General features: G+C 41.9%; 1 protein-coding gene across 2 annotated transcripts in view; it reads right to left on the minus strand.

Annotated features, from left to right (window-relative positions):
• Positions 1 to 16,785, minus strand: part of LOC110531288 (IQ motif and SEC7 domain-containing protein 1) — a 99,724-nt gene that overhangs the window by 41,656 nt on the left and 41,283 nt on the right. For both annotated transcript variants that reach the window (XM_036989041.1, XM_036989042.1), the window contains exons 2-4: positions 16,414 to 16,717; positions 14,221 to 14,649; positions 1,941 to 3,082 (exon numbers count right to left, since the gene is read on the minus strand). In XM_036989041.1, the coding sequence (XP_036844936.1) occupies positions 1,941 to 3,082; positions 14,221 to 14,649; positions 16,414 to 16,717 (1,875 nt within the window). The remainder of the gene's footprint in view (positions 1 to 1,940; positions 3,083 to 14,220; positions 14,650 to 16,413; positions 16,718 to 16,785) is intronic.

The raw sequence follows: 16,785 nt of genomic DNA on the forward strand, positions 1-16,785 counted from the left end.
AGCCTCCAATACCCTACTCAACAAATTGGATGCAGTCTATCACAGTGCAATCCGTTTTGTCACCAAAGCCCCATATACTACCCACCATTGCGACCTGTACGCTCTTGTTGGCTGGCCCTCGCTTCATACTCGTCGCCAAACCCACTGGCTCCATGTCATCTACAAGACCCTGCTAGGTAAAGTCCCCCCTTATCTCAGCTCGCTGGTCACCATTGCATCTCCCACCTGTAGCACACGCTCCAGCAGGTATATCTCTCTAGTCACCCCCAAAACCAATTCTTTCTTTGGCCGCCTCTCCTTCCAGTTCTCTGCTGCCAATGACTGGAACGAAGTACAAAAATCTCTGAAACTGGAAACACTTATCTCCCTCACTAGCTTTAAGCACCAACTGTCAGAGCAGCTCACAGATTACTGCACCTGTACATAGCCCACCTATAATTTAGCCCAAACAACTACCTCTTTCCCTACTGTATTTTATTTATTTATTTATTTTGCTCCTTTGCACCCCATTATTTTTATTTCTACTTTGCACATTCTCCCATTGCAAATCTACCATTCCAGTGTTTTACTTGCTATATTGTATTTACTTTGCCACCATGGCCTTTTTGCCTTTACCTCCCTTATCTCACCTCATTTGCTCACATCGTATATAGACTTGTTTATACTGTATTATTGACTGTATGTTTGTTTTACTCCATGTGTAACTCTGTGTTGTTGTATGTGTCGAACTGCTTTGCTTTATCTTGGCCAGGTCGCAATTGTAAATGAGAACTTGTTCTCAACTTGCCTACCTGGTTAAATAAAGGTGAAATAAATAAATAAAATAAAGTGTACCTATGATGAAAATTACAGGCCTCTCTCATCTTTTTAAGTTGGAGAACTTGCACAATTGGTGGCTGACTAAATACTTTTCTGCCCCACTGTATGTATGTTGTAAAAGCGTAACATGGTCATTGCAGAAAATATACTGTCGGTTCTTGTAGGCTATAGTGCAAGTTATGTCTTCCTGCTGTCGCCATTTTTTATTTTTTTATTTGACCTTTATTTAACTAGGCAAGTCAAACACGTTTTGATAGACTTCAACAGCTGAGATATCAAAATGTCAGACATAGAGATACTATTAAATGAATTAAGTATTCTAATTCTAACCCTATCCCTAATTATATGGTGTCAACAACAAAAAACGTAAACAATAGACCACATAGCATGCAACCTGGCATTCATTTTTCATCCCAAACAAAATTGCACTTTTCAGTTGTGCTCAAAACCATTCCATGAAAACAGCATATATTTGTTTTAACCAATGAGACCATGACAAAAACATAAACAACAGAGTTGGCTAATAAATCCTTAGGTTTGGGGTTATGTTCCGGTAAAACTATTAGACTAATCAATGTTTCCATATTTCCAAGTCCTATTCTTGACGATCAAGGTGTATTAAATGACAGACTTAGTTTTTTATGTAAATATACAGGCTAATTGTTTTACATAACCCATAAAAGTAAAAAGCAACATCAATTTATGGCTCTAACATTGATTAATCCTGCAATAGATGTTGTTCAATTGGTAAAATGCATTTTTGTCTTCTTCTAATGTCTCTTATTAAGGGGAAAGTCATCTAATTATGTTACTGAGTTTGGGGGTAATCCAAAAGTTACGTTACTGATTACAATTTACTGATTACTGATTACAATTTTGGACAGCTAACAACTGTAACAGCTGTAATAACTGTAACAGATTACATTTAGAAATGTACCTACCCAACCCTGCACACACACACACACACACACACACACACGCACACACATGCACGCACACGCACGCACACACACACACGCACGCACACACATGCACGCACACGCACACACACACACACACACACACACACACACACACACACACAGTATGATGCGGAACTGATGCAGTACTATCTAACTTACTTGTTGAATAGATTGAGTCCGATGCGGTACTGTCGTCTCTGCACCACGTCATTGTTAAAGGCGGGGCTATCCCAGCTTTGTCTGCTCTCTCTCTGATAGGTCTGTTTCCCGAGCGGTGGGAGGGGCTCCCGGAGGCTGTCGCGTGATGAGGACCCGGAGGAGCAGTTGATGGTATCGTTAGAGTTGGTGGTGGAGTTGAGAGAGTCGTTGTCTCCATCCGAACAGCATACCTGCTCCAGGCCACCAGGGGGCAGTGTGGTGGATGAGGAGGAAGACAGAGGGGTGAGGGGTTGTCCCTGCGGGGACTGGGAGGACGAAGAGGGAGTGTCGGGGTACGGGTGGTGGGGGTGCTGGGTGTGGTGCGGGATCTGATGGTGGTGGTGTAGGATGGTGTGGTAGGGCAGGTGGGAGGGTATGGCCGAGGGGTGGGGGCGGTGAGGGAGCACAGTACGAGTCTGGCCTTGGGCCTGGGGGTGTGTGGGGGCAGAGCGCCCGTTGGGGTTGGGGTGGGGGTTTGGGTGGGGGTTTGGGTGGGGGTTGTGTTTAATGGTGCCGTGAGGCGACCTCCCTTCTCCCCCACCTCCCCCTGGCTCTGTCTCGTAGACCAGTCTACCTATCGAACCTCTATCCGAGCGGTCACTCATTTCAACAGAGCTGTCGCTAGGGGGATCGATGGTCAGCAGGGGCAGGTGAGCTCCTCTCAGGCTGTAGTCTCTACACTCTGTACAGGGGGTGCTGCGTCGGCTGTTACTGCTGCCCCCTCCCTCTGTGTCCCGGCTGTCTTCACGCCCCCCCACCCCAACGCCACCCACTCCAGGGCTCCAGTATTCTGTGTCAGTGCTGCTGGGGCCGCGGTCCAGGGACAGGGGCGAGGAGGGGTCATCAATGTAGAGGGTCACGTCGCTGTAGGAGGTGGCTATGCTGTCCTCGTGCATGCTCTGTCTCTCTCCTCCTCTTCCTCTTCCTCCGCCCCTCTGTCTGTCTCCCTCCCTCGGTCTCCAAACACACTCTCCAAAGTCGTCCGCCACCACCCCTGTCTCGCCTCCGTCACCTTCCTCCTCCTCTTCCTCCTCCTCCTGAAAGTCTTCCACGCCAGACTGACAGGTCAAGACGTCATCGATGGAGTCAGCCAGGGACTTCACCTAGAGCACACGCAGGGTGGAAAAATGCAGATGTTTGGTGTGTAGTGATCATAATGTAATAGCTATATCTATTATATACCTACAATTGTGTACAAGGAGGTTTTGCAGTGATTTCTAATTCAAATATGTGGAAAAATATGTGTTGGTCTGATGTGTAATGAGGAAAAACCTGACGCTTGTACTTGAAGCATTTATGAACCTGCCTCTTCCAGTTACTGATAGAAATGCACCCATCAGGAAACTGACTGTTAGAACTTCCAAATCTCCATGGATAGATGATGACTTGATGAATTTTTAAAAAAAAATTATGGCTGAGAGGGATGAGGCAAAGGGAATAGCAAATAAGTCTGACAACACAGCAGACTGGCAAACATAGAGTAAATTTAAAAAATCCCGTTAACTAAACTAAACAAAAAGATTAAGAAACTATACTATGGAACAAAGATTTTTTTTAAATATATAAAAATAATAATAGTAAAAAGCTCTGGAATACCTTTAATGAAATTCAAAGGCAAAAAACTCTGCTCCATCAGTCATTGAGGCCGATTGCCTTGTTTATAACTAAACCCTTTGATATTTCCAACCTGTTTAAGAACTTTTTTGTTGATAAGTTTAACAAAGCATTGTAGTTTTGAGTTGTACAAAGTTGGTGTGGAGGAGGTGAATTGATTTTGCTATCTATACATTTGGACACCGACAACCTGGATGGTGAATTGTTGAGGTTGGAGGCAGAATACGATGCGATTCCTGTTTGCAACATCTTCAATTTAAGCCTAAAAAACGGTGTGTGCCCTCAGGCTTGGAGGGAGGCGAAGGTCATTAAAGCACCCTTTAATGATTCAAACAGTCGACCAATTAGCCTGTTACCGGTGCTTAATTTATTTTTTAATTTTTTATGGAAGCCTCTCTAATTCAAACTTGGTTGAGTGTGGTGTACCGCAGGGCAGCCGGCTAGGGCCATTATTGTTTTCTGTGTTTACTAATGACCTTCCACTGACCTTGAATAAAGCCTGTGTGTCTATGTACACTGAGGACTGAACAGTAGACAAGTCGGCTACGACAGTAAAATAAATAACTGAATCCTTTAACGTAGAGGTCCAGTCAGTTTTAGAAATGGGTAACTACCAACAGACTGGTGTCTGTTTGACAAATCACTCACCCAATCCTAAATCTAATTTAGATCTAGTATTGAATAATGTGGCGATTGAGACAAGTTGAGAATACTAAACTGCTGGGTATTAATTACCCTTATATAGCAAGCTGTCATGGTAAAAACGTATAGACTCAATGGTTGCTAAAATGGGAAGTGGCCTGTCCATGATAATGCACTGCTCGGCCCTTCAACCAGGCAGGTCCTACAGGCGTTAGTTTTGTCACGCCTGGACTACTGCCCAGTTGTCTGGTCATGGGCGAAGAATAAGGACATGTATTGCAATGTCAGTGACATACATGCATGTCAATTTCTCCTGGCTCAAAGAGACTGACTGCATCCCTATTGGTCTTTGTGAGAGATATTGATGTGTTGAAGGTACCGAACTGTCTGCTCAAGCAGTTGGCATTTCCGGTCACAAATTGCAGACTTGTTTATGTGCTGCTGTGCGTTTTGTTGATAATCTTACTTTTCTACCTGACAACTTTATGGTTTTTACTTTTTAATTACCGTTAATATTTTTATACTTTTTTTTTCATTCAACTTTTTCACTCCCGACGCTTTATCTGGACATGGTTCGTCAGGACCTCCAACAGCCGAAGCTAAGTAGTAACATTAACCTCTTGAACCTCTGGGGGCAGTATTTCATTTTTGGATGAAAAACGTTCCTGTTTTAAACAAGATATTTTGTCACGAAAAGATACTCGACTATGCATATAATTGACAGCTTTGGAAAGAAAACACTCTGACGTTTCCAAAACTGCAAAGATATTGTCTGTGAGTGCCACAGAACTAATGCTACAGGCGAAACCAAGATGAAATTTCATACAGGAAGATTTTGAATGTGCTGTGTTCCAATGTCTCCTTATATGGCTGTGAATGCGCAAGGAATGAGCCTACACTTTCTGTCGTTTCCCCAAGGTGTTTGCAGCATTGTGACGTATTTGTAGGCATATCATTGGAAAATTGACCATAAGAGACCACATTTACCAGGTGTCCGCTCGGTGTCCTCCGTCAAAACTATTGCGTAATCTCCAGGTGCGTGCATTTTTCCATTTTGTTCAGAGGAGAAACCAAACTGCCACGAGTGATTTATCATTGAATAGATATGTGAAAAACACCTTGAGGATTGATTCTAAACAACGTTTGCCATGTTTCTGTCAATATTATGTAGTTAATTTGAAAAAAAGTTTGCTGTTGTAATGACTGAATTTTCGTTTTTTTTTCTTAGCCAAACGTGATGAACAAAACGAAGCGATTTCTCCTACACAAATAATCTTTTTTGAAAAACTGAACACTTGCTATCTAACTGTCACTACATGATGCTTTTAAATTGCAGTCGCTTTACTCATTATATACCGGATGGATTCAGACGCAATAGTTAGGCAAGGGTCATTTCAGTGTAGGAAATGATGAAACAGCGTCTGTGCCACCAGTAAGTACAGATAGTAGTATAAATCCCCTCACACGGGTCCCTGCAGCCGGACAACTTTCTCATGGCTTCTGGAGAGAAATGCTGTAGGAATGTTCAACCGGTGTCACTCATTCAGTCGGAGTCTGGGGCCGAGCCTTCTCTGGTCTCTACTCCTCCCGTTACGGGGTCTGAGACGCCGAAGGCTCCCACCATTAGCTCTGACAAATTGAAAACCCTAGTCATTGGCGACTCCATTACCCCCAGTATTAGACTTAAAAAGAATCATCCAGCGATCATACACTGTTTACCAGGGGGCAGGGCTACCGACGTTAAGGCTAATCTGAAGATGTGGCTGGCTAAAGCTAAAACTGGCGAGTGTAGAGAGTATAGAGATATTGTTATCCACGTCGGCACCTACGATGTTAGGATGAAACAGTCAGAGGTCACCAAGCGCAACATAGCTTCAGCGTGTAAATCAGCTAGAAAGATGTGTCGGCATCGAGTAATTGTCTCTGGCCCCCTCCCAGTTAGGGGGAGTGATGAGCTCTACAGCAGAGTCACACATCTCAATCGCTGGTTGAAAACTGTTATCTGCCCCTCCCAAAAGATAGAATTTGTTGATAATTGGCCCTCTTTCTGGGATTCACCCACAAACAGGACCAAGCCTGACCTGCTGAGGAGTGACGGACTCCATCCTAGCTGGAGGGGTGCTCTCATCTTATCTACGAACATAGACAGGGCTCAACTCCCCTGGCTTCGCAATGAAATAGGGTACAGGCCAGGCAGCAGGCTGTTAGCCAGCCTGCCAGCTTAGTGGAGTTTGACACTAGCACAGTCAGTGTAGTCAGCTCAGCTATCCTCATCGAGACTGTGTCTGTGCCTAGACCTAGGTTGGGCAAAACTAAACATGGCGGTGTTCGCCTTAGCAATCTCACTAGAATAAAGACCTCCTCCATTCCTGTCATTATTGAAAGAGATCGTGATACCTCACATCTCAAAATAGGGCTACTTAATGTTAGATCCCTCACTTCCAAGGCAGTTGTAGTCAATTAACTAATCACTGATCATAATCTTGATGTGATTAGCCTGACTGAAACATAGCTTAAGCCTGATGAATTTACTGTGTTAAATGAGGCCTCCCCTCCTGGCTACACTAGTGACCATATCCCTCATATCCCTCATCCCGCAAAGGCGGAGGTGTTGCTAACATTTACGATAGCAAATTTCAATTTACAAAAAAAATAAACGTTTTCGTCTTTTGAGCTTCTAGTCATGAAATCTATGCAGCCTACTCAATCACTTTTTATAGTTACTGTTTACAGGCCTCCTGGGCCATATACAGCGTTCCTCAATGAGTTCCCTGAATTTCTATAGGACCTTGTAGGCATAGCAGATAATATTCTAATCTTTGGTGACTTTAATATTCACATGGAAAAGTCCACAGACCCACTCCAAAAGGCTTTCGGAGCCATCATCGACTCAGTGGGTTTTGTCCAACATGTCTCTGGAACTACTCACTGTCACAGTCATACTCTGGACCTAGTTTTGTCCCATGGAATAAATGTTGTGGATCTTAATATTTTTCCTCATAATCCTGGACTATCGGACTACCATTTTATTACGTTTGCAATCGCAACAAATAATCTGCTCAGAAACCAACCAAAGAGCACCAAAAGTCGTGCTATAAATTCACAGACAACTCAAAGATTCCTTGATGCCCTTCCAGACTCCCTCTGTCTACCCAAGGACGTCAGAGGACAAAAATCAGTTAACCCCCTACCTGAGGAACTCAATTTAACCTTGCGCAATACCCTAGATGCAGTTGCACCACTAAAAAAAAAAAAAAATCTCATAAGAAACTAGCTCCCTGGTATAGAGAAAATACCCGAGCTTTGAAGCAAGCTTCCAGAAAATTGGAACGGAAATGGCGCCACACCAAACTGGAAGTCTTCCGACTAGCTTGGAAAGACAGTACCGTGCAGTAAGTATCGAAGAGCCCTCACTGCTGCTCGATCATCCCATTTTTCCAATAATTGAGGAAAATAAGAACAATCCGAAATGTATTTTTGATACTTTGTTGGTGGTTGTCTTCTGTCTTTGTGTCTATGCACCAGATAGGACTGTTTCGGTTTTTTCACATTTGTTGTTTTGTATTTTGTAGTGTCCTCATTAAACATGTTGAACACTAACCACGCTGCATTTTGGTCCTCCTCTCCTTCAACGGAAGAAAACCGTTACAGTACCAAACTCACTAAAAGTGGCAGTAATAAAGCCTCTCTTGAAAAACCCAAACCTTGATCCAGAAAATATAAAAAACTATCGGCCTAGATCGAATCTCCCATTCCTCTCAAATATTTTAGGAAAAGCTGTTGCGCAGCACTCACTACCTTCCTGAAGACAAACAATGTTTTAGAACCCATCATAGCACTGAGACTGCACTTGGGAAGGTGGTAAATGACCTTTAAAGGACATCAGTCCGAGGCTCTGCATCTGTCCTCATGCTCCTAGACCTTAGTGCTGCTTTTGATACCATTGATCACCACTTTCTTTTGGAAAGATTGGAAACCCAAATTGGTCAACACGGACAAGTTCTGGCCTGGTTTAGATCTTATCTGTTGGAAAGATATCAGTTTGTCTTTGTGAATGGTTTGTCCTCTGACAAATAAACTGTACATTTCGGTGTTCCTCAAGGTACCATTTTAGGACCACTATTGTTTTCTATATATATTTTACCTCTTGGGGATGTCATTCGAAAACAAAATGTTAACTTTCACTGCTATGTGGATGACACACAGCTGTGCATTTCAAAGAAACATGGCGAAGCCCCAAAATTGTCCTCGCTGGAAGCCTGTGTTTCAGACATAAGGAAGTGGATGGTTGCAAACTTTCTACTTTTAAACTCTGACAAAGAGATATGCTTGTTCTAGGTCCCAAGAAACAAAGAGATCTTATGTTGAATCTGACAATTAATATTGACGGTTGTACAGTCATCTCAAATAAAACTGTGAAGGACCTCGGCGTTATTCTGGACCCTGATCTCTCTTTTGACGAACATATCAAGATTGTTTCAAGGACAGCTTTTTTCCATCTGCGTAACATTGCAAAGATCAGAATTTTTTGGTCCAAAATTGATGCAGAAAAATTCAGCCATGCTTTTGTTACTTCTAGGTTAGACTACTGCAATGCTCTACTTTCCGGCTACCAGGATAAAGCACTAAGATTCCTGACTAAAACCAAAAAATTTGATCATATTAATCCAGTGCTAATCTCCCAACACTGGCTTCCTGTTAAGGCAAGGGCTGATTTCAAGGTTTTACTGGCAAGGGCTGATTTCAAGGTTTTACCTACAAAGCATTACATGGGCTTGCTCCTACCTATCTTTCTAATTTGGTCCTGCCGTACATGCCTACACATACGCTACGGTCACAAGACACAACCCTTCTAATTGTCCCTAGAATTTCTAAGCAAACAGTTGGAGGCAGGGCTTTCTCCTATAGAGATCCATTTTTATGGAATGGTCTGCCTACCCATGTGAGAGACACAGACTCAGTCTCAACCTTTAAGTCTTTATTGAAGACTCATCTCTTCAGTAGATCCTATGATTAAGTGTAGTCTGGCCCAGGTCTCTGCCGAGCCGGTTCCCCTCTCTCCACTAGGATTCTCTGCCTCTAACCCTATTACAGGGGCTGATCACTGGCTTACTGGCGCTCTTCCATACCATCCCTAGGAGCGGTGCGTCACTTGAGTGGGTTGAGTCACTGACGTGGTCCTCCTGTCTGGGTTTGCGCCCCCCCCCCCCCCCCCCTTGGGTTGTGTCGTGGAGGAGATCTTTGTGGGCTATACTCGGCCTTGTCTCAGGATGGTAAGTTGGTGGTTGAATATATCCCTCTAGTGGTGTGGGGGCTGTGCTTTGGAAAATTGTGTGGGGTTATATCCTGCCAGTTTGGCCCCGTCCGGGTGTATCATTGGATGAGTTATAATCTCCACCCTGCACAGCCAGAAGGGGACTGGCCACCCCTCATAGTCTGGTTCCTATCTAGGTCTTCCTAGGTTTTGGCCTTTCTAGGGAGTTTTTCCTAGCCACCATGCTTCTACACCTGCATTGCTTGCTGTTTGGGGTTTTAGGCTGGGTTTCTGTACAGCACTTTGAAATATCAGCTGATGTAAGAAGGTCTATATAAATAAATGTGGTTTGATTTGGCACACAGATCAGACACTCATCTGTACAACACAAAAAAAATACAACCAGAGGTCTCTTCACAGTCCCCAGGTCCAGAACAGAGGCTGGGAAACACACAGTATTTAATAGAGTCATGACTACATGGAACTCTCTGCCACCCCAGATAACTCAAGCTAGCAATAAAACCATATTGATAAAACCATATAAAATAACACCTTACGGCACTGTGAAGAGCCACAGACATTTTAAAATATGATGTATTGTGTATTGTATTATTTAGTGTATTATGTGTAGTATTATGTGCAGTAGTACATTATGTATTGTACTATATCGTGTATAATGTAGTGTATTTTGTATTGTATTATGTAGTGTTATGTAGTGTATTATGTATTGTATTATGTAGTGTGTTATGTAGTGTATTATGTAGTGTGTTATGTAGTGTATTATGTAGTGTATTATGTAGTGTGTTATGTAGTGTATTATGTAGTGTGTTATGTAGTGTGTTATGTAGTGTATTATGTAGTGTATTATGTAGTGTGTTATGTAGTGTGTTATGTAGTGTATTATGTAGTGTATTATATATTGTATTATGTAGTGTGTTATGTAGTGTATTATGTAGTGTATTATGTAGTGTGTTATGTAGTGTATTATGTAGTGTGTTATGTAGTGTGTTATGTGGTGTATTATGTAGTGTATTATATATTGTATTATGTAGTGTGTTATGTAGTGTATTATGTAGTGTATTATGTAGTGTATTATATATTGTATTATGTAGTGTGTTATGTAGTGTATTATGTAGTGTGTTATGTAGTGTGTTATGTAGTGTGTTATGTAGTGTATTATGTAGTCTATTATGTAGTGTGTTATGTAGTGTATTATGTAGTGTGTTATGTAGTGTATTATGTGTTGTATTATGTAGTGTATTATGTAGTGTATTATGTAGTGTAATATGTAGTGTATTATGTATTGTATTATGTAGTGTGTTATGTAGTGTATTATGTAGTGTGTTATGTAGTGTATTATGTAGTGTATTATGTAGTGTGTTATGTAGTGTATTATGTAGTGTATTATGTAGTGTGTTATGTAGTGTGTTATGTAGTGTATTATGTAGTGTATTATGTAGTGTATTATGTAGTGTATTATGTAGTGTGTTATGTAGTGTGTTATGTAGTGTATTATGTAGTGTATTATGTAGTGTGTTATGTAGTGTGTTATGTAGTGTATTATGTAGTGTATTATATATTGTATTATGTAGTGTGTTATGTAGTGTATTATGTAGTGTATTATGTAGTGTGTTATGTAGTGTATTATGTAGTGTGTTATGTAGTGTGTTATGTGGTGTATTATGTAGTGTATTATATATTGTATTATGTAGTGTGTTATGTAGTGTATTATGTAGTGTATTATGTAGTGTATTATATATTGTATTATGTAGTGTGTTATGTAGTGTATTATGTAGTGTGTTATGTAGTGTGTTATGTAGTGTGTTATGTAGTGTATTATGTAGTCTATTATGTAGTGTGTTATGTAGTGTATTATGTAGTGTGTTATGTAGTGTATTATGTGTTGTATTATGTAGTGTATTATGTAGTGTATTATGTAGTGTAATATGTAGTGTATTATGTAGTGTGTTATGTAGTGTATTATGTAGTGTGTTATGTAGTGTATTATGTGTTGTATTATGTAGTCTATTATGTAGTGTGTTATGTAGTCTATTATGTAGTGTGTTATGTAGTGTATTATGTGTTGTATTATGTAGTGTATTATGTACAGTAGTGTATTATGTATTGTTTTAAAAAGTGTATTATGTACAGTAGTGTAATATGTATTGTTTTAAAAAGTGTATTATGTACAGTAGTGTAATATGTATTGTTTTAAAAAGTGTATTATGTACAGTAGTGTATTATGTATTGTATTATGTTACGTATTGTGTGTTGTATCATGTATTCTACTATCTAGTGTATTATGTATTGTATTATGTAGTGTATTGTGTATTGTATTATGTAGTGTTATGTTGTGTATTATATATTGTATGATTTAGTGTGTTATGTTTTGTATTATCTATTGTATTATGTAGTGTATTATGTACTGTATTATGTACTGTATTAAATATTGTAGTATTTAGTGTATTATGTAGTGTATAATATATTGTATTATTTAGTGTATTATGTAGTGTATACTATATTGTATTATTTAGTGTATTATGTAGTGTATTATATATTGTATTATCTAATGTATTATGTTATGTATTATGTAGTGATCTATATATTGTATGTTTTACTGTATAATGCAGTGATTTATTTATTGTATTATGTATTGTATTATATATGCCTTTGCAGCAGCTATTTGGGGATTCTAGTAAAATACTATTAAACACTACAGAAAGGTAAGGCACACAGGATGAATAAAGACAGACAGATGAGACACAGAGAAGTGAGTAGAATGGAGAATGGTCATTTTCCTGATGACAAATTGTGTGACTTACTTTAGCTGGCCAAAATAATTTGTATTTGTGTCGAATAAGTTTAGAAGTTGAAATTGCTACTGTTGACACTGAGGCTATTTTAGTTGTAGATGTAGTCACTGTATCACAGTAGTTGGATCGATTGAGATTGTGAAAGCAAGTCACATTCATCATTTATTTAACTAGAAAAGGTACATTCTCTATGGGCTAGGGGGGAGTATTGTCACGTTCGGATGAAAAGCGTGCCCAGAGTAAAACTGCCTGCTACTCAGGCCCAGAATATAAGATATGCATATTATTAGTAGATTCGGATAGACAACACTCTGACGTTTCTAAAACTGTTTGCATGATGTCTGTCAGTATACCAGAACTCCAATGGCAGGCAAAAACCTGAGAAAAAGGAAATGGGAAATCTGAGGTTTGTAGTTTTTCAACTCATTGCCTATCCAATATACAGTGTCTATGGGGTCATATTGCACTTCCTAAGGCTTCCACTAGATGTCAACAGTCTTTAGTACCTTGTTTCAGGCTTCTACTGTGAAGGGGGAGAGAATGAGTGCTGTTTCAACTGGATGTCTGGCAGAGTGCCATAAGCTAAGTCAGGCGCACACCTATGAGAGCTAGCTGCGTTCCCTTTCATACCTAAAGACAAAGGAATTGTCCGGTTGGAATATTATTGAAGATTTATGATAAAAACATCTTAAAGATTGATTCTATATTTCGTTTGACATGTTGACATTTCTACGAACTGTAATATAACTTTTAGACTTTTCATCTGGACTAAGTGCCTGTGCGTTGTGAGTTTGGATTTGTGAACTAAACGATTGAATAAAAAGGAGGTATTTGGACATAAATTATGGACTTTATCGAACAAAACAAACGTTTATTGTGGAACTGGGATTCCTGGGAGTGCATTCTGATGAAGATCATCAAAGGTAAGTTAATATTTATAATGCTATTTCTGACTTCTGTTGACTCCACAACACGTCCGGATATCTGTATGGCTTGTTTTGTTGTCTGAGCGCTGTACTCAGATTATCGCAAAGTGTGCTTTCACTGTAAAGCTTTTTTCAAATCTGACACAGTGGTTGCATTAATGAGAAGTATATCTTTAATTCCATGTATAACACATCAACATTTATGATGAGTATTTCTGTAATTTGATGTGGCTCTCTACCCTTGTTTGAGACAATGCATTTCTGAACATAACGTGCCAATGTAAACAGATTTCTGGATATAAATATGAACTTTATCGAACAAAACATACATGTATTGTGTAACATGAAGTCCTATGAGTGCCATCTGATGAAGATCATCAAAGGTTAGTGATTCATTTTATCTCTATTTCTGATTTTTGTGACTCTTTGGCTGGAAAAATGGCTGTATTTTTCTGTGACTAGGTGATGACCTAACACAATCGCATGGTATGCTTTCGTCGTAAAGCCTTTTTGAAATCAGACACTGATTAACAACACGTTTATCTTTAAAATGGTGTATAATACTTGTATGTTTGAGGAATTTTAATTATGAGATTTTTTTGTTGTTTGAATTTGGCGCCCTGCAATTTCACTGGCTGTTGTCAAATCAATCCCGATAACGGGATTGGCACGGGAAGGGATCACTAAGAGGTTAAGAGGTTGTTCATGCTTTCATTAGCTGTCTGGAAGTATATTTTCTGGTGGTGGAAGAAGTTGTAGTGCTATGCTCTGTTACAGACACTCATAGGACTGGTTTCCAGAACACAGATTTAGCCTACAGTACTCCTGGGCTCAACAGAAAATCTCCACTATTAATATGTGTCTGGGAAACTAGCTCATAGTTTCCTCCCTTTACTGAAAAATAATTAAATCTGACCTAAATATCGCTTACCATTAAAATGTTTGACTTCTGACCAAGATAAATGATCTTACTGCAGCCTCGTTCCTCTCACCTGTTTGGAGAAGGTCTCATCCAGGTGTGTGTACTCTATGTCCCCCTGGCACAGTGGAGGAGACCCAGCCTCCATCTCTCCATCCCCAGGCTGCCCCCTTCCAGGGTGGGGGTACCTCTGTCCCCCCTGGCCCTGGGGCTGGCCCTGTCCCTGTGGCTGGCCCTGTCCCTGGGTCTGGCCCTGTCCCTGTGGCTGGCCCTGTCCCTGGGTCTGGCCCTGTCCCTGGGGCTGGCCCTGCCGCTCGTCAAATGAGTACTGTAGTCTCATGTTGGACAGGATGATGCGCCGAGTCATCCGGCTCTCGGAGGCGGAGCTTCTCAGCCGCTCAAAGTTCTTGTTCATGCGGTACTGACGGAACGCCGTCTGGATGGTGCGCGCCGCCCGCCGACTCAGGAAGTAACCGCCATACTTCCTCTCCAGCATCTCCACCTGACGGGAAACAGGAAGTGGAGATGACCAATGAGAAAGTGGGAGAAAGTGGAGAGGACCAATGAGAGAGAGCAGGAGGAAGTGGAGAGGACCAATGAGGGAGAAGGAGGAACTGGAAAATATCATCCAGAGAGTGGGAGGAAGTAGAAAGGACCAATCGGAGAGAAGGTGGAAGTGGAGAGGACCAATGAGGGAGAAGGAGGAACTGGAAAATATTATCCAGAGAGGGAGGAAGTAGAAAGGACCAATCGGAGAGAAGGTGGAAGTGGAGAGGACAAATGACAGAGTGGGGGGAAGTGGAAAGGACGAATTAGAGAGTAGGGGGAAGTGGAGAGGACCAATGACAGAGTGGGAGGAAGTGGAGGGGACCAATGAGAGAGCTGGAGATTAGGGGAGATTTTTAACCCTATTGAAATTGGTCATCTCAATAGCCTCTGTTTTGAAAGCATGTTCTTTTGTTTCTGTTGGAAAGGACCTGAACCAGGGTTATGTTTACTAGTTTGTCTTCATTACGTCACACAGAATCAGAATACATAACAATATAGAATACAACATCAGAAATCATTTGTATATTACATTATTTTATTTGACCTTTGTTTAACTAGGCAAGTCAGTTAAGAACAAATCATTTTTGTTCAATGACGGTCCAGGAACAGTGGGGTTAACTGCCTTGTTCAGGGGCTGAATGACAGATTTTTTTTTTTTACCTTGTCAGCTCGGGGGATTCGATCCTTTACGGTTACTAGTCCAACGCTCTAACCACTAGGCTACCTGTCGCTCCTACACCCTAACCAATAGGCTACCTGCCGCCACTACACTCCAACCACTAGGCTACCTGCCACCCCTACACTCTAACCACTAGGCTACCTGCCACCCCTACACTCTAACCACTAGGCTACCTGCCGTCCAAACACTCTAACCACTAGTCTACCTGCCGCGCCTACACTCTAACCACTAGGTTACATGCCGCCACTACACTCTAACCACTAGGCTACCTGCCGTCCCTACACTCTAACCACTAGGCTACCTGCCACCCCTACACTCTAACCACTAGGCTACCTGCCACCTCTACACTCTAACCACTAGGCTACCTGTCACCCCTACACTCTAACCACTAGGCTACCTGCCACCCCTACACTCTAACCACTAGGCTACCTGTCGCCCCTACACTCTAACCACTAGGCTACCTGCCACCTCTACACTCTAACCACTAGTCTACCTGCCGCGCCTACACTCTAACCACTAGGTTACATGCCGCCACTACACTCTAACCACTAGGCTACCTGCCACCCCTACACTCTAACCACTAGGCTACCTGACACCCCTACACTCTAACCACTAGGCTACCTGTCACCCCTACACTCTAACCACTAGGCTACCTGCCACCTCTACACTCTAACCACTAGGCTACCTGCCACCCCTACACTCTAACCACTAGGCTACCTGCCACCCCTACACTCTAACCACTAGGCTACCTGACACCCCTACACTCTAACCACTAGGCTACCTGTCACCCCTACACTCTAACCACTAGGCTACCTGCCTCCTCTACACTCTAACCACTAGGCTACCTGTCGCCCCATATTATAGTAAAGTATAGACTATAATCAACTGCCTTGTATACATTCGTCTTCTTTGGGTCTGTGGAGAACTAATAGTTGTTAGACAGGGCTTTGCACCTCCGTAATAATAGTAATAATAATAATATTAATAACAATAATAATAACAATAACATATCCAATAATATAATAATAATATGCACACCTTCTTGTCCTGTAGGTCTGTGGAGAGCTCATAGCTGTCGGACAGGGCTTTGCAGCGCTTGTTGTCCTCCTCCTCCTGCTTTCGGAGCGCCAGGCTGGCAGGCTGATACCGGGTCCTCTGGACCCAGGCCAAGGAGGCAGGACTGGGGGGGGCCACCGGGGGGCCCTGGGGGTGGTGTTGGGATCGGGGGTCCGGTGGGCCGGGGCCACTGCTGTAGCGGTGATCAGAGCTGCTCAGGTAGGGCCCCCGGCTACAGGTGCTGTCGGAGAAACTGCCTGTGTCTCCACGTGGAGTCTCTTCCACACTGGGGGGGGGGGGGATTAGAGAGAGAAGAGAGGACAGTATATTTAACTACTGTGAACAGTGAAAGAG

The sequence above is a fragment of the Oncorhynchus mykiss genome, chromosome 9 (genome assembly GCF_013265735.2).
Source record: "Oncorhynchus mykiss isolate Arlee chromosome 9, USDA_OmykA_1.1, whole genome shotgun sequence".
Classification (NCBI taxonomy): Eukaryota; Metazoa; Chordata; class Actinopteri; order Salmoniformes; family Salmonidae; genus Oncorhynchus; species Oncorhynchus mykiss.